The sequence below is a fragment of the Agelaius phoeniceus genome, chromosome 26, assembly GCF_051311805.1.
Source record: "Agelaius phoeniceus isolate bAgePho1 chromosome 26, bAgePho1.hap1, whole genome shotgun sequence".
Taxonomy (NCBI): domain Eukaryota; kingdom Metazoa; phylum Chordata; class Aves; order Passeriformes; family Icteridae; genus Agelaius; species Agelaius phoeniceus.
Genome location: NC_135290.1, coordinates 812,852 through 837,041, shown reverse-complemented (window position 1 = coordinate 837,041; position 24,190 = coordinate 812,852). Strand labels below are relative to the sequence as shown.

The following is a 24,190-nucleotide window of genomic DNA, read 5'->3' as shown; positions in this document are numbered from 1 at the left end:
GAAAATCATAAAAAAATGGGGAAAAATCATTAAAAAATGCTGAAAAAAACCCTGGGGAACACTCCTGAAAAATGGGGGGAAAATCCTAAAAAAGGGGAAAAATCCTGGAAAATGGGGGAAAAGTCCTAAAAAAGTGGGAGGAAAATCCTAGAAAATGGGGGGAAAATCCTAAAAAAATGGGGGAAAAATCCTGGAAAATGGGGGAAAATCCTAAAAAAATGCTGAAAGAAAAAAATTGGGGAAAACTCCTGAAAAATGGGGGAAAAACCTAAAAAATGCTGAAAAAAACCCTGGGGAACACTCCTGAAAAATGGGGGAAAAATCCTAAAAAAGGGGAAAAATCCTGGAAAATGGGGAAAAATCCTAAAAAAATGGGGAAAAATCCTAAAAAAATGCTGAAAAAAATTGGGGAAAAATCCTAAAAAAGGGGAAAAATCCTGGAAAATGGGGGAAAAAATCTTAAAAAAATGGGGGAAAAATCCTAAAAAAATGGGGAAAAATCCTAAAAAAATGCTGAAAAAAAATTGGGGAAAACTCCTGAAAAATGGGGGAAAAATCTTAAAAAAATGCTGAAAAAAAATTGGGGAAAACTCCTGAAAAATGGGGGAAAAATCCTGGAAAATGGGGGAAAATCCTAAAAAATGGGGGAAAAATCCTAAAAAAATGGGGGAAAAATCCTAAAAAATGCTGAAAAAAAATTGGGGAACACTCCTGAAAAAATACCTTAAAAATACGAAAAAAACTCCCAAAAAATGGGGGGGGGGGAATCTTTGAAAATGGGGGGGGAAAATCGAAAATAAATGGGGAAAATTTTTTAAAATAATATGGAAAAATTCTTTAGAAATATAGGGAAAAAATTCCTAAGAATATGGGGGAAAAAATCTTATAAAAATGTGGATAAATCCCTAAAAAATGTGAAAAAATTAAAAAAATAAATGTAGGAAAATTCCTGAAAATTGTGGAAAAATTCCTAAATAATGTGGGGAAAAAAATCCTAAAAAATGTGGGAAGAAATCAAAAAAAAAAAGTGGGAGAAGTCTTTGGAAATGTGGAAAAATAAAAGTTTTTAAAATCCAGAAAAATGCGTGGAAAAAAAAACTTGAAAAATGCGGGGAAAATTGTGGGAAAAATCCTAAAAAATGTGGGAAAATTCCCAAGTTAGTGGTGGAGGATTGGGCTGGGCTCAGGCTGGTTCTGTGCCTGCAAAAAATCCAGGCAGATTTATTTTATTTTTATTTTATTTTATTTTATTTTATTTTATTTTATTTTATTTTATTTTATTTTATTTTATTTTATTTTATTTTATTTATTTTTTATTTTTATTTTATTTTATTTTTATTTTATTTTATTTTATTTTATTTTTATTTTAATTTTATTTTATTTTATTTTATTTTTTATTTCCCCCCCCCAGGCTGAGGGGGGAATTCACCGCCCAATAAATCAATTTACCCTCACTCGGGACACCCAAAAATGAATTTTTTAACCTCAAAAAGGAGACGCAGCCGCGCCCCCCCTCGGACCCGCGCTCGAAGGAAAATTCATCCAAAGGAATCCCGAAAATCCCGGGATTTGTGGGAAAACCCCTCCGGCTCCCCCTCCCGGCCTGGAATCCCGGGAATTTTTGGGTTTAATTCTGGGAAATTCGGGATCCCAGCGCTCCAAGCCCATCCCAGTCTGTGGGGGCGATCCTGGATGAATAAATTAAATTTGAAAAAAATAAAAATTCAAGTTAAAAAAAAAACCTCAAAATTCAAATTTAAAACCCCTCGAAATTAAATTAAAAAAAAAAAAAATCAAATTTAAATTTAAAAAATCTCAAAGTTCAAGTTAAAAAGGCAACATTGAAATTAGAAAACTTAAAATTGAAAAAAAAAAAAAAGAAAAAAACCCCACAAAATTCAATTAAAAATCTACAAAATTCAATTAAAAATCCACAAAATTCAATTAAAAACTACAAAATTCAATAAAAATCTAAAAAATTCAATAAAAATCCCTCGATATTCAGTGAAATCGCCCCTTCCCAAAAAAAACCCAAAGTGGGGATAAAAATCCATTCCCAGCTCGGGATCCATCCCTGATTCCCAGCTGGGATTTTTTGGGATTGGGATTTGCTGGATGAGGGGCAGAAACGAGAGGGGAAAAAAACCCCAAAAATAGGGAAAAAAACACCCAAAAATGGGGGAAAAAATTCAAAAAATTGGGAAGAAAAACCCAAAATGGGAAAAAAATCCCAGAAATTGGGAAGAAGCACCCAAAAATGGGGGAAAAAATAAAAAAAATTGAGGGGGGGAGAGGGAAAAACCACCCCCAAAATGGGGGAAAAATTCCAAAATTGGGAAGAAAAACCCCAAAATGGGGAAAAAATCCCAGAAATTGGGAAGAAGCACCCAAAAACGGGGAAAAAAATTAAAAAAAAATGGAGGGGGGGGAGAGGGAAAAAACCACCCCAAAAATCGGGGAAAAAATTCCAAAAATTGGGAAGAAGCACCCAAAAATGGGGAAAAATTTTTTTAAAAAATTGAGGGGGGGAGAGGGGAAAAAAACACCCCAAAAATGGGGAAAAAATTCCAAAAATTGGGAAGAAAAACCCAAAATGGGAAAAAATCCCAGAAATTGGGTAGAAGCACCCAAAAATTGGGAAAAAAATTTTAAAAAATGGAAGGAGGGGGGGAGGGAAAAAAACACCCCAAAAATGGGGGAAAAAATTCCAAAAATGGGGAAAAATTTTTAAAAAAAAGGAAGGGGGGGGGAGGGAAAAAACCACCCCCAAATGGGGGAAAAAATTCCAAAATTGGGAAGAAAAACCCAAAATGGGAAAAAAACTCCCAGAAATTGGGAAGAAGGACCTAAAAATGGGGAAAAATTTTAAAAAAATTGAGGGGGGGGGGAGAGGGAAAAAACCACCCCAAAAATGGGGAAAAAATTCCAAAAATTGGGAAGAAGCACCCAAAAACGGGGAAAAAATTAAAAAAAAAAATTGAGGGGGGGAGAGGGAGAGGGAAAAAACCACCCCAAAAATGGGGGAAAAAATTCCAAAAATGGGGAAAAATTTAAAAAAAAAGGAAGGGGGGGGGAGGGAAAAAACCACCCCAAAAATGGGGGAAAAAATTCCAAATTTGGGAAGAAAAACCCCAAAATGGGGAAAAAAATCCCAGAAATAGGGAAGAAGCACCCAAAAATGGGGAAAAAATTTAAAAAAAAAATGAAGGGGGGGAGAGGGAAAAAACCACCCCAAAAATCGGGGAAAAAATTCCAAAAATTGGGAAGAAAAACCCCAAAAATTGGGAAAAAAAATCCCAGAAATTGGGAAGAAGCACCCAAAAATGGGGGAAAAATTAAAAAAAAAAATTGAGGGGGGGAGAGGGAAAAAACCACCCCAAAAATGGGGGAAAAATTCCAAAAATTGGGAAGAAAAACCCAAAAATTGGGGAAAAATTAAAAAAAATATGATGGGGGGGAGGGAAAAAACCACCCCAAAAATCGGGGAAAAAAATCCAAAAATTGGGAAGAAGCACCCAAAAATGGGGAAAAATTTTTTTAAACAATGGAGGGGGGGAGAGGGAAAAAACCACCCCAAAAATGGGGGAAAAAGGACCTAAAATGGGGGGGAAACCACCTCAAAATTGGAATTTTTTTGTTTCCCCCCAGCTCCCAAGAGGTTTTGGCGCCGCTTTGGAAATTCCTGAAGGGAGGAATTTGGGGATTGGACCCAAAATTGGGAATTTCCTGCCGTTTTCCTGAAGTTTTGGTGATCTCAGAGGGGGGAAAAAATAACCTAAAATTCCAATTTTGGGAAGGCAGGAAGGGATGGATCCGTCCCCAAATCCCCGAGGTCGCTCCCAATCCCGTTTTCCCCGAATCCCTTTGGGATCCGAATTTCCCGGGATTCCAGCCCCGCTTGGGTTTCCCGGGATGGAGCCCCCGGGGCTGGGTTTGCACCGGGATTCGGGACAATTCCCGCTTTTCTGGGAATTCCTGGGAATTCCCGGGGTTTGCACCGGGATTCGGGACAATTCCCGCTTTTCGGGCAATTCCTGGGATTCTCTGGGATTCCCGGGATGTGGAGCCGGGGTTTGGGACAATTCCCGCTTTTCTGGGAATTCCTGGGGTTTCCTGGGAATTCCTGGGGTTTGCGCCGGAATTTGGGACAATTCCCGCTTTTCTGGGATTTCCTGGGATTCCCGGGGTGGAGCCGGGATTTGGGACAATTCCCGCTTTTCTGCGAATTCCCGGGAATTCCCGGGGTTTGCACCGGGGTTTGGGACAATTCCCGCTTTTCTGGCAATTCCCGGGAATTCCTGGGGTTTGCACCGGGATCCGGGACAATTCCCGCTTTTCTGGGAATTCCTGGGAATCCCAGGAAGGGCGGGGTTTGCACCAGAATTTGGGACAATTTCTGTTTTCCTGGGAATTCCTGAGAATCCTGGGGTGGGGAGGGACGAGGTTTGCACCGGTTTTTGGGACAATTCCCGCTTTCCTGGGGTTCCCTGGGAATTCCCGGGGTTTGCACCGGGATTCGGGACAATTCCCGCTTTTCTGGGAATCCCAGGAAGAAGCCGGGGTTCGCACCGGGATTTGGGACAATTCCTGTTTTCCTGGGAATTCCTGAGAATCCTGGGGCTGCGGAGGGACGAGGTTTGCACCGGGACTTGGGACAATTCCCGCTTTTTTGGGAATTCCTGGGATTCCCTGGGATTCTCTGGCATTCCCGGGGTTCGCACCGGGATTTGGGACAATTCCCGCTTTTCTGGGAATCCCGGGAAGGGCGGGGTTTGTAACAGGATTTGGGACAATTTCTGTTTTCCTGGGAATTCCTGAGAATCCTGGGGCTGGCCAGGGACGAGGTTTGCACCGGTTTTTGGGACAATTCCCGCTTTTCTGGGATTTCCTGGGATTCCCGGGGTTTGCACCAGAATTTGGGACAATTTCTGTTTTCCTGACAATTCCTGAGAATCCTGGGGCTGGGCAGGGACGGGGTTTGCACCGGTTTTTGGGACAATTCCCGCTTTCCTGGCAATTCCCGGGTTTCTCTGGGATTCCCGGGGTTCGCGCCGGTTTTTGGGACAATTCCCGCTTTTCTGGCAATTCCCGGGAATTCCCGGGGTTCGCACCGGTTTTTTGGGACAATTCCCTCTTTCCTGGCAATTCCCGGGATCCCCCCCGCGCACATCTGGCGCTCAGTCCCGCCCCTCCCCGCTCCAGATGTTCCGGGATCACCGGGAGCGGCCGGGAATTGCTCTCACCCCATTAATCCCCCCCTAATGAGGGGGAAAATCGGGAATATGGCCCCGAGCGGTGCCATAAACGCCGTGATTGCCCCGGAGCACGCACCGTGAAGATCCCGGGATAAGAATTCCCGCATTCCCGCTTTTCCCGGTGCTCCCGGGCACGGCCCGGCCCGGACGGGAACGGGAACGGCGCTAATTGGGCCCCCCCGGGTGGGTAATTAGCGCCTAATGGACCCTAATGAGCGATAACGGCCGCGGCTTATGGGGAATAACGGGGAATAATGGGGAATAACGGGGAATAATGGGGAATAATGGGGAATAATGGGGAATAATGGGGGATAATGGGGGATAATGGGGGAATGGGGTATCCATGGAGAGGGGAATGGGATTGGGAATGGGGAATAATGGGGAATAATGGGGAATAATGGGGAATAATGGGGTATCCATGGAGGGGGGAATGGGATTGGGAACGGGGAATAATGGGGAATAATGGGGAATAATGGGGTATCCATGGAACAGGGAATGGGGAATAATGGGGAATAATGGGGTATCCATGGAGAGGGGAATGGGGAATAATGGGGAATAATGGGGGAATAATGGGGAATGGGGTATCCATGGAGAGGGGAATGGGATTGGGGAATAATGGGGGAATAATGGGGAATAATGGGGAATAATGGGGTATCCATGGAGAGGGGAATGGGAATGGGGAATAATGGGGAATAATGGGGTATCCATGGAACGGGGAATGGGATTGGATATGGGGAATAATGAGGAATAATGGGGAATAATGGGGTATCCATGGAGAGGGGAATGGGATTGGATATGGGAATGGGGTATCCATGGAGCGGGGAATGGGGAATAATGGGGAATGGGAATGGGGAACAATGGGGGAATGGGGTATCCATGGAGCAGGGAATGGGATTGGATATGGGAATGGGGTATCCATGGAACGGGGAATGGGAATGGAAATGGGGAACAATGGGGGAATGGGATTGGGAATGGGGTATCCATGGAGCAGACAATGTGATTGGGAATGGGGAATGGGGTATCCATGGAACGGGGAATGGGATTGGGAATGGGGTATCCATGGAGCGCGGAATGGGGAATAATGGGGGAATGGGGTATCCATGGAGCTGGGAATGGGATTGGGATTGGGAATGGGGTATGGGGTATCCATGGAGCAGGATATGGGATTGGGAATGGGATATCCATGGAGCGGGGAATGGGGAACAATGGGGGAATGGGGAATAATGGGGGAATGGGGTATCCAGGGAGTGGGGAATGGGAATGGGAATGGGGAATAATGGGGAATGGGAATGGGGAACAATGGGGGAATGGGGTATCCATGGAGCGGGGAATGGGATTGGGGAATGGGATTGGGAATGGGAATAGGAATGGGGTATCCATGGAGCAGGGAATGGGAATGGGGAACGGGGAATAGGAATGGGGTATCCATGGAGCAGGATATGGGATTGGATATGGGATCTGAGAACGGGGTATCCAGGGAGCGGGATATGGGATTGGGATATAGGATTGGGAATGGGGAATGGGATCTGGGAATGGGGAATTGGAGCAGGATGAGATATGGGATTGGGATCTGGGAATGGGGTATCCATGGAGCGGGGTGGGATATGGGATCTGGGAATGGGATATGGGATTGGGAATGGGGCATCCATGGAGCGGGGAATGGGAATGGGGAACAATGGGGGAACGGGGTATCCATGGAGCTGGGAATGGGGAATGGGAATGGGGAATGGGGTATCCATGGAGCAGGGAATGGGGACAGGGATATCCATGGAGCAGGATATGGGATGGGGGTATCCATGGAGTGGGGTGGGATATGGGATCTGGGAATGGGGAATGGGATTGGGAATGGGGTATCCATGGAGCAGAATGGGATTGGGATCTGGGAATGGGGAATGGGATTGGGATCTGGGATTGGGATCTGGGAATGGGGTATGGGAATGGGGTCCATGGGGCAGGATGAGATCTGGGATATGGGATGTGGGATTGGGGTATCCATGGAGCAGGGAGAGCCTCTCCTGGGATGGGATCTGGGAATGGGGTGTCCATGGCAATTCCTAAATGAGATTTGGGAATCCCAGACTGGATCTGCCCCTCTCCATCCCATTTTTGGGGAGCAAACGCTGGATTTGGGGCTGGCAGGCGCCTGAAATCCGAGGATTTCACCAAAGAAGGAGCAGGCTGGGGGTTTTTCCATGGCAAAAATGGGAATTCTGGGGGGGGGAGTTTTCCATGGAGTCAGGGCCCCATTAATGCCCCGATGCAGAAATGTTTAATTGCCATTAATGTCAATATTTTCCGAGGTGATTTCCTGCTGGGAATGGCCCCAGTTCCCGGCTGGATTTCCTGGATACCCTCGGGAGTTGGGATAAAAACGGCCCCGAGCGGCCCCAGGGCCTCAGAGCTGCTGGGAACCCGCACAGGGAGGTGAGAAATCCCGGGAAAATGGGAAATTTGGGGAGAAATGCTGGAATTGTGGGGGGAAATGGGAGCTACAGGGGGAAAACGGGAATTTCTGGGGGAGAAATTGGAATTCCACGGGGAAAAATTGGAACTACAGGGGGAAATTGGAATTCCAGGGAGAAATGGGAATTTCTGGGGGAAATTGGAATTCCAGGGAGAAATGGGAACTACAGGGAAGAATGGGAATTCTGGGGAAAATGGGAGCTACAGGGGGAAAATGGGAATTTCTGGGGAAAATTGGAATTCCAGGGAGAAATGGGAACTACAGGGGAAAATGGGAATTTCTGGGGGAGAAATTGGAATTCCACGGGAAAAAAATTGGAACTACAGGGGAAAATGGGAATTTCTGGGGGAAAATCGGAATTCCACGGAAAAAAACTGGAATTACAGGGGAAAATGGGAATTTCTGGGGGAAAATTGGAATTCCAGGGAGAAATGGGAACTACAGGGAGAAATGGGAATTCTGGGGAAAATGGGAATTTCTGGGGGAGAAATCGGAATTCCACGGGAAAAAATTGGAACTACAGGGGGAAAATGGGAATTTCTGGGGAAAATTGGAATTCCAGGGAGAAATGGGAACTACAGGGGAAAATGGGAATTCTGGGGGAAATGGGAACTACAGGGGGAAAATGGGAATTTCTGGGGGAAAATTGGAAATCCAGGGAGAAATGGGAACTAGAGGGAGAATGTGAATTTCTGGGGGAAAATTGGAATTCCAGGGAGAAATGGGAATTCTGGGGGAAGTGGGAATTCTGGGAAACACGTGAATTCCAGGGAGAAATGGGAATTTTGGGAAATACGGGAATTCCAGGGGGAAAATAGGAATTCCGTGGGGGGAAAAAAATAAAATAAAATTTAAAAAAAAAAGGGGAATTTCTGGGAAAATTGTTATTCTGGGGGAAATGGGAATTGCGCAGGGAAAATGGGAATTGCACGGGGAAAATGGGAATTGCGCAGGGAAAATGGGAATTGCAGAGGGAAAATGGGAATTGCAGAGGGAAAATGGGAATTGCAGAGGGAAAATGGGAATTCTGGCTCTGTCTCTCCGTGGCCCTGGGGTGGGGAAGGGGGGGAACGGTCCCGGGGCGTTCCCGCCGTGAATTGGGAGCGCTCGGGGAGCGGAGCGGGGCCGGAAGCGCATCCCGGGCGCGCCGCAGGTGCCGGAGATCGCGGAGATCCCGAGGGAATCCCGGCCGGGAGGAGCAAAATGGCCCCGAGGGCGCTGCGGGCGCTGCCGCTGCTGCCGCTGCTGCTGCTGCTGCTGGCCCGGATGGGAGCGGCGGGCGCGGAGGAGAGCGCGGGGTGAGCGGGGAACGGGGAACGGGAATGGGAACGGGGTGAGCGGGGAACGGGAATGGGAACGGGGTGAGCGGGGAACGGGAATGGGAACCGGGAATGGGAACGGGGTGAGCGGGGACCAGGAACGGGAACGGGAACCGGGAATGGGAACGGGGTGAGCGGGGTACGGGAACGGGAACGGGGAACGGGGAATGGGAACGGGAACCGGGAATGGCCCGGGGTGAGCGGGGACGGGAACGGGGAACCGGGGAACGGGGTGAGCGGGGACGGGAACGGGAACCGGGAATGGGAACCGGGAACGGGGAATGGGAACGGGGTGAGCGGGGAACGGGAACGGGAAGCGGGAATAGGAACGGGGTGAGCGGGGACGGGAACCGGGAATGGCCCGGGGTGAGCGGGGAACGGGAACCGGGAATGGGAATGGGAACGGGGAATGGGAACCGGGAATGGGAACGGGGTGAGCGGGGAATGGGAACGGGGAATGGGAACCGGGAATGGGAACGGGGTGAGCGGGGACGGGAACCGGGAACCGGGGAACGGGGAATGGGAACGGGGTGAGCGGGGGACGGGAACGGGAACGGGAACGGGGAACCGGGAACGGGAACGGCCCGGGGTGAGCGGGGAACGGGGAACCGGGAATGGGAACGGGGTGAGAGGGGAACAGGAACCGGGAACCAGGGAACCGGGAACGGCCCCGGGGTGAGCGGGGAACGGGAACGGGGTGAGAGGGGAACGGGAACCGGGAATGGGAACGGGGTGAGAGAAGGACCAGGACCGGGAGCCGGGAACCGGGAACGGCCCGGGGTGAGCGGGGGACGGGAACCGGAACCGGGAACGGGAACGGCCCCAGGATGAGCGGGGAACTTCCCCGGGGTGAGCGGGGAACGGGAACCGGGAACGGGAACGGCCCCAGGATGAGAGAGGGACCAGGACCGGGAACCGGGACCGGGAACGGCCCGGGGTGAGCGGGGACCGGGAACCGGGAACGGGGAACCGGGAGCGGCCCCGGGGTGAGCAGGGAACGGGAACCGGGAATGAGGAACCGGGAACGGCCCCGGGGAACCGGGAACGGGAACGGCCCCGGGGTGAGCGGGGACCGGGGAGCCCGGAGCCTTCTCGTGCCCCTCGGGGCGGAGTCCATGGGTTTGGGGCGGGATCCCTGGATCAGCCCCAAACGCGCGGGATCAGCCCCCGCTGTCCCCGCTGTCCCCCTGTCCGTCTGTCCCCCCGCCAGCCCGTCTGTCCCCGCTGTCCCCGCTGTCCCCGCTGTCCCCACTGTCCCCCTGTCCCCCTGTCCCCGCTGTCCCCCTGTCCGTCTGTCCCCCTGTCCCCCTGTCCCCGCTGTCCCCCTGACCCCGTGTCCCCCTGCCAGCCCGTCTGTCCCCGCTGTCCGTCTGTCCCCGCTGTCCGTCTGTCCCCGCTGTCCCCGCTGTCCCCCTGTCCGTCTGTCCCCGCTGTCCCCGTGACCCCGCTGTCCCCCCGCCAGCCCGTCTGTCCCCGCTGTCCGTCTGTCCGTCTGTCCCCCTGTCCCCGCTGTCCCCCCTGACCCCGTGTCCCCCTGCCAGCCCGTCTGTCCCCGCTGTCCGTCTGTCCCGCCGTTACTCCGAGGCCACCCTGGCCAGCGATTACAGCCGCACCATGGACCACGTCCTGCGCAAGAACTTCGTGGAGTGGCTGCTGGCCCGGCGCGAGAGGAAAAGGCAGTGAGCTCCTGCTCCCAAAGCCCCCGAGCCCGCATTCCCAATTCCTCAGCCTCTGGGTCCCCGAATTCCCCAATTCCCGAATCCCTGAGTTCCTGAATCCCCACATCCCCCAATTCCCCAATTCCCGAATCCCTGAGTTCCCGAATCCCTGAGTTCCTGAATCCCCACATCCCCCAATTCCCCAATTCCCGAATCCCTGAATCCCAAACTCCCCACTTCCCAAAGTCCCCACATCCCCCAATTCCCAATCTCTCCAGTTCCCAAATTCCCCAGTTGCCAACTCCCGAATCCCCAAATTCCCCAATTCCCCGAACTCCCAAATCCTGCAAATTCTCGGATTCCCCGAGTCCTGAATTCCCCAATTTCCCAAACTCAATTCCTCAATTCCCGAATTTCTGAATCCCTCAATTCCTCAATTCCCAAATTCCTCAACCTTCCCAACCCCCCCAGTTCCCGACCTCCCCGAATCCTGAATTCCCAAATTCCCCAATTCCAGAATCCCCAATTTCCCAATTCCGTGATTCCCAAACTCCCAAATTCCCGAACCCCCAAACTCCCCAATTCCCCAATTCCCGAACCCCCAAACTCCCCGAATCCCCAATTCCCGAATCCCCAAACTCCCCAATTCCCCAATTCCAGAATCCCCAATCCCAAATTCCCCCAATTCCCAAACTCCCCAATTCCCGAATCCCCAAACTCCCCGAATCCCCAATTCCCGAATCCCCAAACTCCCCAGTTCCCCGATTCCCGAACCCCCAAACTCTCCGAATCCCCAATTCCAGAATCCCCAATCCCAAATTCCCCAATTCCCCAATTCCCGAATCCCCAATCTCCCCGAATCCCCAATTCCCGAACCCCCAAATTCCCCAATTCCCGAACCCTTAAACTCCCCAATTCCAATTCCCCAATTCCAGAATCCCCAATCCCAAATTCCCCAAATTCCCAAACTCCCGAATTCCCGAACCCCCAAAATCCCCAATTCCCCAATTCCAGAACCCCCAAAATCCCCAATTCCAGAACCCCCAAAATCCCCAATTCCCGAACCCCCAAAATCCCCAATTCCCGAACCCCCAAACTCCCCCGTTCCCCAATCCCAGCGTCCCTGGTGTTTTTCCCTCTTTGGAATTGGGATTTTCCCATCTTTTCCCCAACCCCTTTTCCCATCCCTCCCTCCCTCCGGGATTTCTGGCGCAGCGGGATCCTGGCACCCTCTGCTGGATTTTTGGGATCACCTCGGGAATTTCCCCATTTTTTTCCCCCTTTTCCTTTCCCAGCGACAGCGCGGAGCTGCTCAGGAGGGAGGCAGAGACCCCAAAAGGGGCCGGGGACGGGGAAAATTCGGATTTGGGAGCTCCGGGAGCCAAAGGGTTCCCGGGATGGCTCGGGAAAAACCGGGAAAAGCAGAGGTGAGGCGGGAAGGGAAACCGGGATGGGGGAATTTGGGGTTTCTGTGGGAATTTGGGGTGGTTTTATGGAAATTCGGGGTATTTGGGGGTTTTTTAAAGGAAATTTAGGGTATTTTGGGGGGTTTTTTAAAGGAAATTTAGGGTATTTTTGGGGTTTCTTTAAACGGAATTTGGGGGAGCAGTTGGAAATTTGGGTTATTTTTGAGGGGTTTATTAATGGAATTCAGGGATTTGTTGGGTTTTTAGTGGAAATTTGGGTTATTTTTGAGGGGTTTATTAATGGAATTCGGGGATTTGTTGGGTTTTTAATGGAAATTTGGGTTATTTTTGAGGGGTTTGTTAATGGAATTCAGGGATTTGTTGGGTTTTTAGTGGAAGTTTGGGTTATTTTTGAGGGGTTTGTTAATGGAATTCAGGGGATTTGTTGGGTTTTTAGTGGAAGTTTGGGTTATTTTTGAGGGGTTTTTTAATGGAATTCAGGGATTTGTTGGGTTTTTAGTGGAAATTCGGGTTATTTTTGAGGGGTTTATTAATGGAATTCAGGGATTTGTTGGGTTTTTAATGGAAATTTGGGTTATTTTTGAGGGGTTTATTAATGGAATTTGGGGATTTGTTGGGTTTGTAATGGAAATTTGGGGGATTTTATAAAAAATGGAATTCGGGGATTTGTTGGGATTCGTGCAGAATTTGGGGGTGTTTTGGTGGGTTTTTTATAGAATTCGGGGATTTGTTGGGTTTTTAGTGGAAATTTGGGTTATTTTTGAGGGGTTTTTTAATGGAATTCAGGGATTTGTTGGGTTTTTAGTGGAAATTTGGGTTATTTTTGAGGGGTTTTTTAATGGAATTCAGGGATTTGTTGGGTTTTTAATGGAAATTTGGGTTATTTTTGAGGGGTTTATTAATGGAATTCAGGGATTTGTTGGGTTTTTAGTGGAAATTTGGGTTATTTTTGAGGGGTTTGTTAATGGAATTCAGGGATTTGTTGGGTTTTTAATGGAAATTTGGGTTATTTTTGAGGGGTTTATTAATGGAATTCAGGGATTTGTTGGGTTTTTAGTGGAAATTCGGGGGATTTTGGGGATTTTTTAAAAAATGGAATTCGGGGATTTGTTGGGATTCGTGCAGAATTTGGGGGTATTTTGGTGGGTTTTTTATGGAATTCGGGGGATTTGTTGGGTTTTTAATGGAAATTTTGGGTATTTTGGGTTTTTTTAAAATGGAATTAGGGGATTTGTTGGGATTTGTACAGAATTCCAGGGCATTTTGGGGTTTTTAATGGAATTTGGGAGGATTTGTTGTGTCTTGTACAGAATTTTGGGGATTGGTTGTGTTTTGTACACAATTTCGGGATTTTTTTTGCTGTTATTTTTAAGGAATTTCAGGATATTTGTAATTTTTACACTTTTCCACAAAAACACCCCCAGAAATGAGGTTTGGAGGTGGGGGACAGGAGCCGATTTTGGGTTCCCAGAGGATTTTGGGGCCTAACCCTCAGAAAACCCCATACCAGGATTCCCAAAACCCAAAGAATTTCCCCATTTCCAGACGAAATTCAACCTTTTGGGGTCTTTGTCCCATCAGGAAATATTAAAACCCCACAAAATTGAATTCAGGACTGGGAGAAGGGGATGCTAAACCAGGATATTTTTTTTCCCCTTTAACTCTGTTTTCACTGAATTTTTAAATATTCAATTAAATTAGTTAAAAATAAAATTAATTAAAATGAATTAAAATACTAATTAATATTTAAATATAATTTTTTTTTGCAGTTTTCCAGCTCTGGAAGGCTCCGAGGGCCTGAGGGAATTTTGGGAGCAGGAATTCCTGACGTGGCTGATGTCGGGCGAGCTCTGCAGGGCCACGTGAGTCCCTGGAAAGCCCAAAAATCCCCCAAAATTCTGGGGTTTTTTGGGATCACATTCCCAGAGGAATCCCCAGGGGGAATTTTTAGGAATTTTGGGGTTTTTTTCCCTGCCAGGGCTGCGTAGCTCCAGGATTTCCATGGAATTACCACAGGCATGGCGGGAGGAGCAGGATTTTACCCGTGGTGAAATAAAGGAGAAATAACAATAACAATAATAATAAAGGAGTTATTATATAAAAAAGGAGTTTAACCCCGAGCTGAAATGTGACGTTTCTGACCCCACTGAACCCTTCCTGGTCCTACAGAACCTTCTCTGATCCCAAAAAATCTTCTCAGGTCCCACAGAACATTTCTGGACACAAAAATCCTTCCCAGATCCCACAGAACACTTCCCGGTGCCACAAACCCTCTCTAACCCCACAAACCCCCTCTAACCCCACAAACCCCCTCTAACCCCACAAACCCTCTCTAACGCCACACACCCTCTCCCCACCCGACCTCTTCCTCCCTCCGGACTCTCCCTCACGGCCACGGGCCCCGCCCCTTCCCGCCCACCTCCAGATTGACAGCTTCCTCACCCAATCACCGAGCGCCCCCGTCCTCAACCCACCAATCACCACCCGCGTCCCCGCCCCTCCCCACCCTCCTCCTTCCCGCCATGGCCGGATGCAGGGAGGCGGGGTTTCCTCGGCGCTCGGCCAATGGGGAGGGCGGGCGCGGGCGCGCGCGCGCGGCGGCAGCCAATGGGCGCGGAGGACGCCGGGGGGACACGGCCAAGGTGACGCTGCCCACAGAGCTGCCGCCGCCGCCGGCCCGAGCGGACCCCGCGCAGGTGGGACCCGGCCCGGCCCGACCCGGCCGTCCCGCGGCTCCCGGGGCTCCTGGACAGAGCCGCGGGCCCGGCCGGTGCTGCTGGGGTGGTGCCCTTCGCTGCCCGGCGGGCGGTGGGGCCTGCGCTGCCCTCGGGGGGTCGTGAGGGCGCCGGTGTGGAAGGGAGGGCGGGAGGAGCTGCCCGGGGCAGGCACCGAGCGGGGATTAACGGGGAGGGAGGGAGAGAGGGAGGACACGGGGCCGTGCGAGGGCTAAGGGGACAGCCGGGGACACGGAGGGGACGGGGGGGCAAAGCCTCGGGGACACAGAGGGGTTAAAGCCTTGGGGACACAGTGAGGACGAAACCTTGGGGACACGGAGGTTAAAGCCGCGGGGACACAGTGGGGCTAAAACCTTGCGGACACGGGGGTTAAAGCTTTGGGGACACAGTGGGGTTAAAGCTTTGGGGACAACTGGGGACACGGGAGGTAAAACCTTGGGGACACAGTGGGGTTAAAGCCCCGGGGACAGTTGGGAACAAAGCGGGGTTAAATCCTTGGGGACAGTTGGGAACAAAGTGGGGTTAAATCCTCGGGGACATTTGGGGACAAAGTGGGGTTAAAGCCCCAGGGACAGTTGGGAACACGGTGGGGTTAAATCCTTGGGGACATTTGGGAACAAAGTGGGGTTAAATCCTTGGGGACACGGCGGGGTTAAAGCCCCGGGGACAGTTGGGGACACAGTGGGGTTAAATCCTTGGGGACATTTGGGACAGGGTGGGGTTAAATCCTTGTGGACGGTTGGGGACACGGTGGGGTTAAAGGCCCAGGGATAGTTGGGGACATGGGAGGTAAAACCTTGGGGACACGGTGGGATTGAATCCTTGGGGACAGTTGGGAACAAAGTGGGGGTTAAATCCTCGGGGACATTTGGGGACAAGGTGGGGTTAAATCCTTGGGGACATTTGGGGCACAGTGGGGGTTAAAATCCTTGGGGACACAGTGGGGGTGGATCCTTGGGGACAAGGTGGGGTTAAAGCCCTGGGGACACAGTGGGGTTAAATCCTTGGGGACACAGTGGGGTTAAATCCTTGGGGACATTTGGGACACAGTGGGGTTAAATCCTTGGGGACATTTGGGCCACGGTGGGGTCGAATCCTTGGGGACATTTGGGCCACAGTGGGGTTAAATCCTTGGGGACATTTGGGACACAGTGGGGTTAAATCCTTGGGGACACGGTGGGGTTAAAGCCCGGCACGGTCAGTGGGACAAAGCCCTGGGGACACAGAGCCATGCTGGGGACACAACCTTGGGGCCAGTGCCCTGTGCTGGGGACACAGAGGAGCTCAGGGCTGTGGTGACCCCTCGGGGCTGGCCTGCTCACAGCAGCACCCGAGTCCTGCTGGTTTGGTTTAAATTCATTTATTTGTGATTTCTGCGGTTTTGTGTTGCAGATCCAGCACAATGCAGGCTCCCGTGGCGCTCCTCAGCTCCCCGGCGCTGGTAGGTGCTGCCCTGGCAGGGAATTCCCGGTGGGAATTATTGGGGAATTGGGGATTTGGGGGGTTCCTCCCCTCCGTTCCCCCTGGCTGGGCTGGGATCTGGGCGGGTTCAGCGCCTGGCTTTGAGCAGGGAGGGGACAAGGTGACCTCTGGTGACACGTGTGAGTGGCTGGCACCGAGCTCAGCCCCGGGCTGCTCCCAGCAGCAGGGCAGGGCTCCCTTGGGTCGCTCAGGAATCCCCTCCTTTCCTGGGAGAAAATGGGGGAAAAATGGGAATAATGGGATTTCTGGGGCTGGCACCTCGCTGTGCTCGGCCTGGGGGCTGTGGGATTGGTCTGAGGGGCTGGAACAGAAACAGCCCCATTGATAACCCCTTATTGTCCAGTTTTGGGTACATTTGGGATGTTTTAGGGGCATTTCAAAGGGGATTTCAATGCTGGAACAGAAACAGCCCCATTGATAACCCCTTATTGTCCAGTTTGGGTACATTTGGGATGTTTTGGGGGGATTTCAGTGCTGGAACAGAAACACCCCATTGATAACCCCTTATTGTCCAGTTTTGGGTACATTTGGGGTGCTTTAGGGGGATTTCAATGCTGGAACAGAAACACCCCATTGATAACCCCTTATTGTCCAGTTTGGGTACATTTGGGGTGTTTTGGGGGATTTCAAAGGGGATTTCAGTGCTGGAACAGAAACACCCCATTGATAACCCCTTATTGTCCAGTTTGGGTACATTTGGGGTGGTTTAGGGGGATTTCAATGCTGGGACAGAAACAACCCCATTGATAACCCTTATTGTCCAGGTTTGGGTACATTTGGGGTACATTTGGGGGATTCCAAAGGGGATTTCAATGCTGGAACACAAACAGCCCCACTGATAACCCCTTGTTGTCCAGGTTTGGGTACATTTGGGGTGCTTTAGGGGGATTTCAAAGGGGATTTCAATGCTGGAACAGAAACAGCCCCATTGATAACCCCTTATTGTCCAGTTTGGGTACATTTGGGGTGTTTTAGGGGGATTTCAGTGCTGGAACAGAAACACCCCATTGATAACCCCTTATTGTCCAGTTTGGGTACATTTGGGGTGTTTTAGGGGGATTTCAATGCTGGAACAGAAACAGCCCCATTGATAACCCCTTATTGTCCAGGTTTGGGTACATTTGGGGTGGTTTAGGGGGATTTCAATGCTGGAACAGAAACAGCCCCACTGATAACCCCTTATTGTCCAGTTTGGGGTACATTTGGGGGATTTCAAAGGGGATTTCAGTGCTGGAACAGAAACAGCCCCATTGATAACCCCTTATTGTCCAGTTTGGGTACATTTGGGGTGTTTTAGGGGGATTTCAGTGCTGGAACACAAACACCCCCATTGATAATCCCTTATTGTCCAGTTTTGGGTACATTTGGGGTGTTTTGGGGGATTTCAATGCTCCATAGAACACCTGGTTCTGCTGAGGGTTGGGGATGCTGAGCTGTGCTCCCAGGGAGGGCTGCAGGGTCTGGGTTGGGCTGTGGGGAAGGCTGGGGGTGGTTGGGCTGGGCTGGCGTCCCCAGGTGTCCCCAGGTGTCCCCAAGTGTCCCCAGGTGTCCCCAGGTGTCCCCAGTGTCCCTGTCCTGTCCCTGCAGTTCCGCTGCTGCTCCAGGGCTCTGGCCAGGCCCGTGTCCATGGCTGTGTTCAGCAGGCCTGAGGAGAGCGCGCAGGTGAGGCACCCTGGCCTTGGGCCTCATCCTCACCCTTCATCCTCATCCTCATCCTTCATCCCCACCCTTCATCCTCACCCTTCATCCTCATCCTCATCCTCACCCTTCATCCCCACCCTTCATCCTCACCCTTCATCCTGATCCCCATCCTGATCCTTCATCCTGCTCCTTCATCCCCACCCTTCATCCTCACCCTTCATCCTCATCCTCATCCCCACCCTTCATCCTCACCCTTCATCCTCATCCTCACCCTTCATCCTCACCCTTCATCCTCACCCTTCATCCTCATCCTCACCCTTCATCCCCACCCTTCATCCCCACCCTTCATCCTCACCCTTCATCCTCATCCTCACCCTTCATCCTCACCCTTCATCCTCATCCCCACCCTTCATCCCCACCCTTCATCCTCACCCTTCATCCTGATCCCCATCCTGCTCCTTCATCCTGCTCCTTCATCCCCACCCTTCATCCCCACCCTTCATCCTCACCCTTCATCCTCATCCTCATCCCCACCCTTCATCCTCACCCTTCATCCTGATCCCCATCCTGCTCCTTCATCCTCACCCTCATCCTCACCCTTCATCCTCACCCTTCATCCTGCTCCCTCATCCTGCTCCTTCATCCTCACCCTTCATCCTCATCCTTCATCCTCACCCTTCATCCTGCTCCCTCATTCCCATCCTGCTCCTCATGGTGTTCCCCATCCTGCTCCTTCATCCCCATCCTGCTCCTTCATCCCCATCCTGATCCTTCATCCCCACCCTCATCTTCCATCCTCAGGACTCAACGCCCCCCTTCCCTTGCTGGGTGCCAGCCCTGAGGTGTCCCTGCCCTGTCCCTGCCCTGTCCCCCTGTCTGTCCCCAAGCTGTCCCCCTGTCCCTGAGCTGTCACTGGCCTGCCCTGTGCAGCCCTGGCAGCAGTTCTGCTGTCCCCATGTCCCCGAGCTGAACCTGGCTGTCCCTGCCCTGTCCCCTGATGTGTCCCCATGTCCCCGTTGTGTCCCCATGTCCCTGGTGTGTCCCCATGTCCCTGCCCTGTCCCCATGTCCCTGGTGTGTCCTGCAGGTGTCGCTGGCCGCGCAGCCCCGGCGGCAGTTCCGCAGCTCGGCGCTGTCCCTGTCCCCATGTCCCTGCCCTGTCCCTGAGCTGTCCCCTGAGCTGTCCCCATGTCCCTGAGCTGTCCCCGTTGTGTCCCGCAGGTGTCGCTGGCTGTGCCACAGCTCGGCGCTGTCCCTGTCCCTGATGTGTCCCCATGTCCCTGCCCTGTCCCCATGTCCCTGCCATGTACCCGCTGTGTCCCACAGGTGTCGCTGGCCGCGCAGCCCCGGTGGCAGTTCCGCAGCTCGGCGCTGTCCCTGTCCCTGAGCTGTCCCCATGTCCCTGAGCTGTCCCCGGTGTGTCCCGCAGGTGTCGCTGGCCGTGCAGCAGCCCCGGCGGCAGTTCCGCAGCTCGGCGCTGTCCCTGTCCCTGAGCTGTCCCCATGTCCCTGAGCTGTCCCCGGTGTGTCCCGCAGGTGTCGCTGGCCGCGCAGCCCCGGCGGCAGATCCGCAGCTCGGCGCTGTCCCTGTCCTCATGTCCCTGCCCTGTCCCTGAGCTGTCCCCTGCCCTGTCCCCATGTCCCTGAGCTGTCCCCGGTGTGTCCCGCAGGTGTCGCTGGCCGTGCAGCCCCGGCGGCAGTTCCGCAGCTCAGCCCTGTCCCTGTCCCCATGTCCCTGAGCTGTCCCCGCTGTGTCCCGCAGGTGTCGCTGGCCGTGCAGCAGCCCCGGCGGCAGTTCCGCAGCTCGGCACTGTCCCTGTCCCCATGTCCCTGCCCTGTCCCTGAGCTGTCCCCATGTCCCTGAGCTGTCCCCGGTGTGTCCCGCAGGTGTCACTGGCCGTGCAGCCCCGGCGGCAGTTCCGCAGCTCGGCGCTGTCCCTGCCCAGTCCCTGAGCTGTCCCCATGTCCCTGAGCTGTCCCCATGTCCCCGGTGTGTCCCGCAGGTGTCGCTGGCCGTGCAGCAGCCCCGGCGGCAGTTCCGCAGCTCGGCGCTGTCCCGGGACATCGACACGGCCGCCAAGTTCATCGGGGCCGGCGCCGCCACCGTGGGCGTGGCGGGCTCGGGGGCGGGGATCGGCACCGTGTTCGGGAGCCTCATCATCGGATACGCCAGGTACGGGGACACGGGGATGGACAGGGGGACACGGGGACAGGGGGACAGGGACGGACAGGGGGACAGGGACGGACAGGGGGACAAGGGATCGGCACCGTGTTCGGGAGCCTCATCATCGGATACGCCAGGTACGGGCACAGGGACGGACAGGGGGACACAGGGACGGACAGGGGGACAGGGACAGACAGGGACAGACAGGGACAGACAGGGACAGACAGGGGGACAGGGACGGACGGGATCGGCACCGTGTTCGGGAGCCTCATCATCGGATACGCCAGGTACGGGGACAGGGAGATGGACAGGGGGACAGGGACAGACAGGGGGACACGGGGACGGACAGGGGGACACAGGGACAGACAGGGGGACATGGGGGACAGGGGATTGGCACCATGTTCGGGAGCCTCATCATCAGATACGCCAGGTGGGACTGCCCCCGGAACCGGGATTTGGGGCCATTCCCTGGGATTTTGGGCCATTCTTCAGGATTTGGGGCCATTCCCCAGGGTTTGGGGCCATTCCCCAGGGGTTTGGGCCATTCTCCAGGATTTGGGGCCATTCCCCGGATTTTGGGCCATTCTTCAGGATTTGGGGCCATTCCTCAGGATTTGGGGCCATTCCCTGGGATTTGGGTCCATTCCCCTGGGATTTGGGTCCATTCCCTGGGATTTGGGTCCATTCCCTGGGATTTGGGGCCATTCCCCAGGATTTGGGGCCATTCCCCAGGATTTGGGGCCATTCCCCGGGATTTAGGGCCATTCCCAGGATTTTGGGCCATTCCCTGGGATTTAGGGCCATTCCCTGGGATCTGGGGCCGGCTCTGCATGGGGCTGTGGAACAGGATGGGTGTTAAGGATATCAAATGGGTGTGTGGTGCAACATTCCCTTAAAAATGGTCCCCATTCCCTTAAAAATTCATCCCCTATTCCCCCAAAAATTCATCCCCCATTCCCCTAAAAATGGTTCCCTCTTCTCTTAGAAACCCCCATTATTTTATTAAACTAACACATTCTATTGAAACAATCAATTTTTCTCTTACAATAATCCATTTATTTAAGTAATCCCTTCTCTTAAAGAGAATCCACTGTTGTGTTAGAACCAATGCACTCTCTTTAAAAAATTATTCTAATAAAACAGTGCTATTGTCTTAGCATAATCAATTCTATTAAAATAATATTTATTATTCTATTAAAATAATTACTTTGTTAGGGTAATCCATTCTATTAACGTGGTTATTCTCTTAAAATAATCCACTAACATTCAATTAAATATTCAATTAAAATAATCCAATAATATTTTAAAAATAATTAATTCTTCTATTAAATTAATCCATTACTCTATTAATTGTTTGAATGCACCCTCCAGCTGATTCCCAACTCCCCTCTGGAAGGAATTGCAGGAATTGCAGCTTGGAGCCACCAGGTGCCAGCCAAATCCAGGGTTTAACATCCCTGAAAAGAGGGAAAACCCCGGATATCCCATCCCATCCTGTGCCATTCTAACATCCCAAAAAGAGGGAAAAACCCGGATATCCCATCCCATCCTGTGCCATTCTAACATCCCTGGAAAGAGGGAAAAACCCTGGATACCCCATCCCATCCTGTGCCACCTTAACATCCCTGAAAAGAGGGAAAACCCCGGATACCCCATCCCATCCTGTGCCATTCTAACATCCCAAAAAGAGGGAAAACCCTGGATATCCCATCCCATCCTGTGCCACCTTAACATCCCTGAAAAGAGGGAAAAACCCGGATATCCCATCCCATCCTGTGCCATTCTAACATCCCTGGAAAGAGAGAAAACCCTGGATCTCCCATCCCATCCTGTGCCATTCTAACATCCCAAAAAGAGGGAAAAACCCTGGATCTCCCATCCCATCCTGTGCCATTCTAACATCCCTGAAAAGAGAGAAAACCCCGGATATCCCATCCCATCCTGTGCCATTCTAACATCCCTGGAAAGAGGGAAAACCCTGGATCTCCCATCCCATCCTGTGCCATTTTAACATTCCTGAAAAGAGGAAAAAACCCTGGATACCCCATCCCATCCTGTGCCATTCTAACATCCCGAAAAGAGGGAAAAACCCCGGATACCCCATCCCATCCCATCCCATCCCACCCCATGGATCCCATCCCATCCCATGGATCCCATCCCATCCCATTGATCCCACCCCATCCCATCCCAGCTGCTCCTGCCCTGGGGCTCGTTCCCTGCATTTATTCCCTGTTGTTATTCCCTGGATTCATTCCCTGGTCTGGGGGATTTCCTGGTGTTATTCCCTGGAGTTATTCCCTGCTTTCATTCCCTGACTCTGGGCTGGTTTGGGACATGATTCCCTGTTTTAATTCCCCCTGGTTTGGGGCATCATTCCCCATTCCCCATCCCCATTTCCCTTCCCCATCCCCATTTTCCCATTCCCATTCTCTGTTCCCATTTCCAGGAATCCACCCCTGAAGCAGCAGCTCTTCTCCCCCATTCCCATCCCCATTTTCCCATTCCCGTTTTCCCATTCCCATTCCCATTTTTTCTCACTCTATTCCCATTCCCATTCCCATTTTCCCATTCTCTATTCCCATTTGCAGGAACCCCTCTCTGAAGCAGCAGCTCTTCTCCCCCATTCCCATTTTCCCATTCCCATTTTCCCATTTTCCCATTTTTTCTCTCTGTTCCCATTCCAGGAACCCCTCTCTGAAGCAGCAGCTCTTCTCCCCCATCCCCATCCCCATTCCCATTTTCCCATTCCCATTTTCCCATTTTTCCTCACTCTATTCCCATTCCCATTCCAGGAACCCCTCTCTGAAGCAGCAGCTCTTCTCCCCCATCCCCATTCCCATTTTCCCATTTTTCCTCACTCTATTCCCATTCCCATTCCAGGAACCCCTCTCTGAAGCAGCAGCTCTTCTCCCCCATTCCCATTTTCCCATTCCCATGTTCCCATCCCCATTTTCCCATTTTTTCTCTCTATTCCCATTTCAGGAACCCCTCTCTGAAGCAGCAGCTCTTCTCCCCCATTCCCATTTTCCCATTTTTCCTCACTCTATTCCCATTCCCATTCCAGGAACCCCTCTCTGAAGCAGCAGCTCTTCTCCCCCATTCCCATTTTCCCATTTTCCCATTTTTCCATTCTCTATTCCCATTTTCAGGAACCCCTCTCTGAAGCAGCAGCTCCTCTCCCCCATCCCCATTTTCCCATCCCCATTTTCCCATGTTCCCATTCCCATTTTCCCATTTTTTCTCTCTATTCCCATTTTCAGGAACCCCTCTCTGAAGCAGCAGCTCTTCTCCTACGCCATCCTGGGCTTTGCCCTGTCCGAGGCCATGGGGCTCTTCTGTCTGATGGTGGCATTCCTGATCCTCTTCGCCATGTGACATCCCAGGGACAGCCCCTGCTGCTGCTCCTCCTCTCCTGCCAGTAAACCACCGATTTCTCTACACAATTCCCTGCTCTGGGCTGGTTTTTGGGGGTTTTTGGCCTTTATTTTTCACCTTCCTGGGGGGAGAATCCCCGGCTGTGGGATGGGAATGGGGAGAGAGGAAAATGGAAACGGAGCCAAATCTGGAAAAATTCTCCATAAAAAATCCCCCCAAATCTGGGCCTTGGGAGGGCCTTGGGAAAACAGATTTGGGGTTGGGATGGAATTGCCAGAGGAAATTCCTTGGATTTCTCTATGGAATTATTCCCTGTTCTGGGCTTTTTTCTTGCCTTTATTTTTCACCTTCTGGGGTGGAAAATCCCCAGCTGTGGGATGGGAGTGGGAATGGGGACAGAGGAAAATGGAAACGGAGCCAAATCTGGAAAAATCCCCCCAAATCTGGGCCTTGGGAAAACAGAGATTGGGATGGAATTCCCAGAGGAAACCATGGATTTTTCTATGGAATTATTCCCTGTTCTGGGCTTTGTTTTTTGCCTTTATTTTTCACCTTCCAGGGGAGATCCTGGGGGGAGAATCCCCAGCTGTGGGGTGGGAGTGGGAACAGGAAGAGAGGAAAATGAAAACGGAGCCAAATCTGGAAAAAATCCCCCCAAATCTGGGCCTTGGG

General features: G+C 51.8%; 2 protein-coding genes across 6 annotated transcripts; both read left to right on the top strand.

The window, feature by feature from the left end:
* Nucleotides 1-8,985: 8,985 nt before the first annotated feature.
* GIP (gastric inhibitory polypeptide) lies at nucleotides 8,986-13,989 on the top strand. The gene is made up of 3 exons (XM_077190726.1): nucleotides 8,986-9,017; nucleotides 10,580-10,717; nucleotides 13,893-13,989. The coding sequence occupies exons 1-3, from the start codon at nucleotides 8,986-8,988 to the stop codon at nucleotides 13,987-13,989; spliced, it is 267 nt and encodes an 88-aa protein (XP_077046841.1).
* Nucleotides 13,990-14,681: 692 nt separating this feature from the next.
* ATP5MC1 (ATP synthase membrane subunit c locus 1) lies at nucleotides 14,682-23,586 on the top strand. 5 transcript variants are annotated; one of them, XM_077190720.1, is made up of 6 exons: nucleotides 14,682-14,819; nucleotides 16,251-16,299; nucleotides 17,928-18,002; nucleotides 19,068-19,119; nucleotides 20,038-20,152; nucleotides 22,828-23,356. In XM_077190720.1, the coding sequence occupies exons 2-6, from the start codon at nucleotides 16,261-16,263 to the stop codon at nucleotides 23,219-23,221; spliced, it is 675 nt and encodes a 224-aa protein (XP_077046835.1). In that variant the 5' UTR covers nucleotides 14,682-14,819; nucleotides 16,251-16,260; the 3' UTR covers nucleotides 23,222-23,356. The 5 variants fall into 5 exon arrangements, with proteins under 5 accessions (XP_077046835.1, XP_077046836.1, XP_077046834.1 ...); XM_077190721.1 differs by lacking the exon at nucleotides 19,068-19,119 and adding an exon at nucleotides 19,867-19,918 and having other exon boundaries at nucleotides 22,828-23,355; XM_077190719.1 differs by lacking the exon at nucleotides 19,068-19,119 and adding an exon at nucleotides 19,650-19,690 and having other exon boundaries at nucleotides 20,027-20,152; nucleotides 22,828-23,346.
* Nucleotides 23,587-24,190: the final 604 nt, after the last annotated feature.

Bases quoted from the DNA above. Each gene is read 5' to 3' on its own strand.
- GIP (XM_077190726.1), top strand. From the start codon at position 8,986: ATGGGAGCGGCGGGCGCGGAGGAGAGCGCGGG. The intron at 9,018-10,579 runs GTGAGCGGGGAA...TCCCCCTGCCAG, and splicing joins GGCGCGGAGGAGAGCGCGGG to CCCGTCTGTCCCCGCTGTCC. The intron at 10,718-13,892 runs GTGAGCTCCTGC...TTTTTTTTGCAG, and splicing joins CGGCGCGAGAGGAAAAGGCA to TTTTCCAGCTCTGGAAGGCT.
- ATP5MC1 (XM_077190722.1), top strand. From the start codon at position 16,261: ATGCAGGCTCCCGTGGCGCTCCTCAGCTCCCCGGCGCTG. The intron at 16,300-17,927 runs GTAGGTGCTGCC...CTGTCCCTGCAG, and splicing joins TCCTCAGCTCCCCGGCGCTG to TTCCGCTGCTGCTCCAGGGC. The intron at 20,153-22,827 runs GTACGGGGACAC...TTCCCATTCCAG, and splicing joins CTCATCATCGGATACGCCAG to GAACCCCTCTCTGAAGCAGC.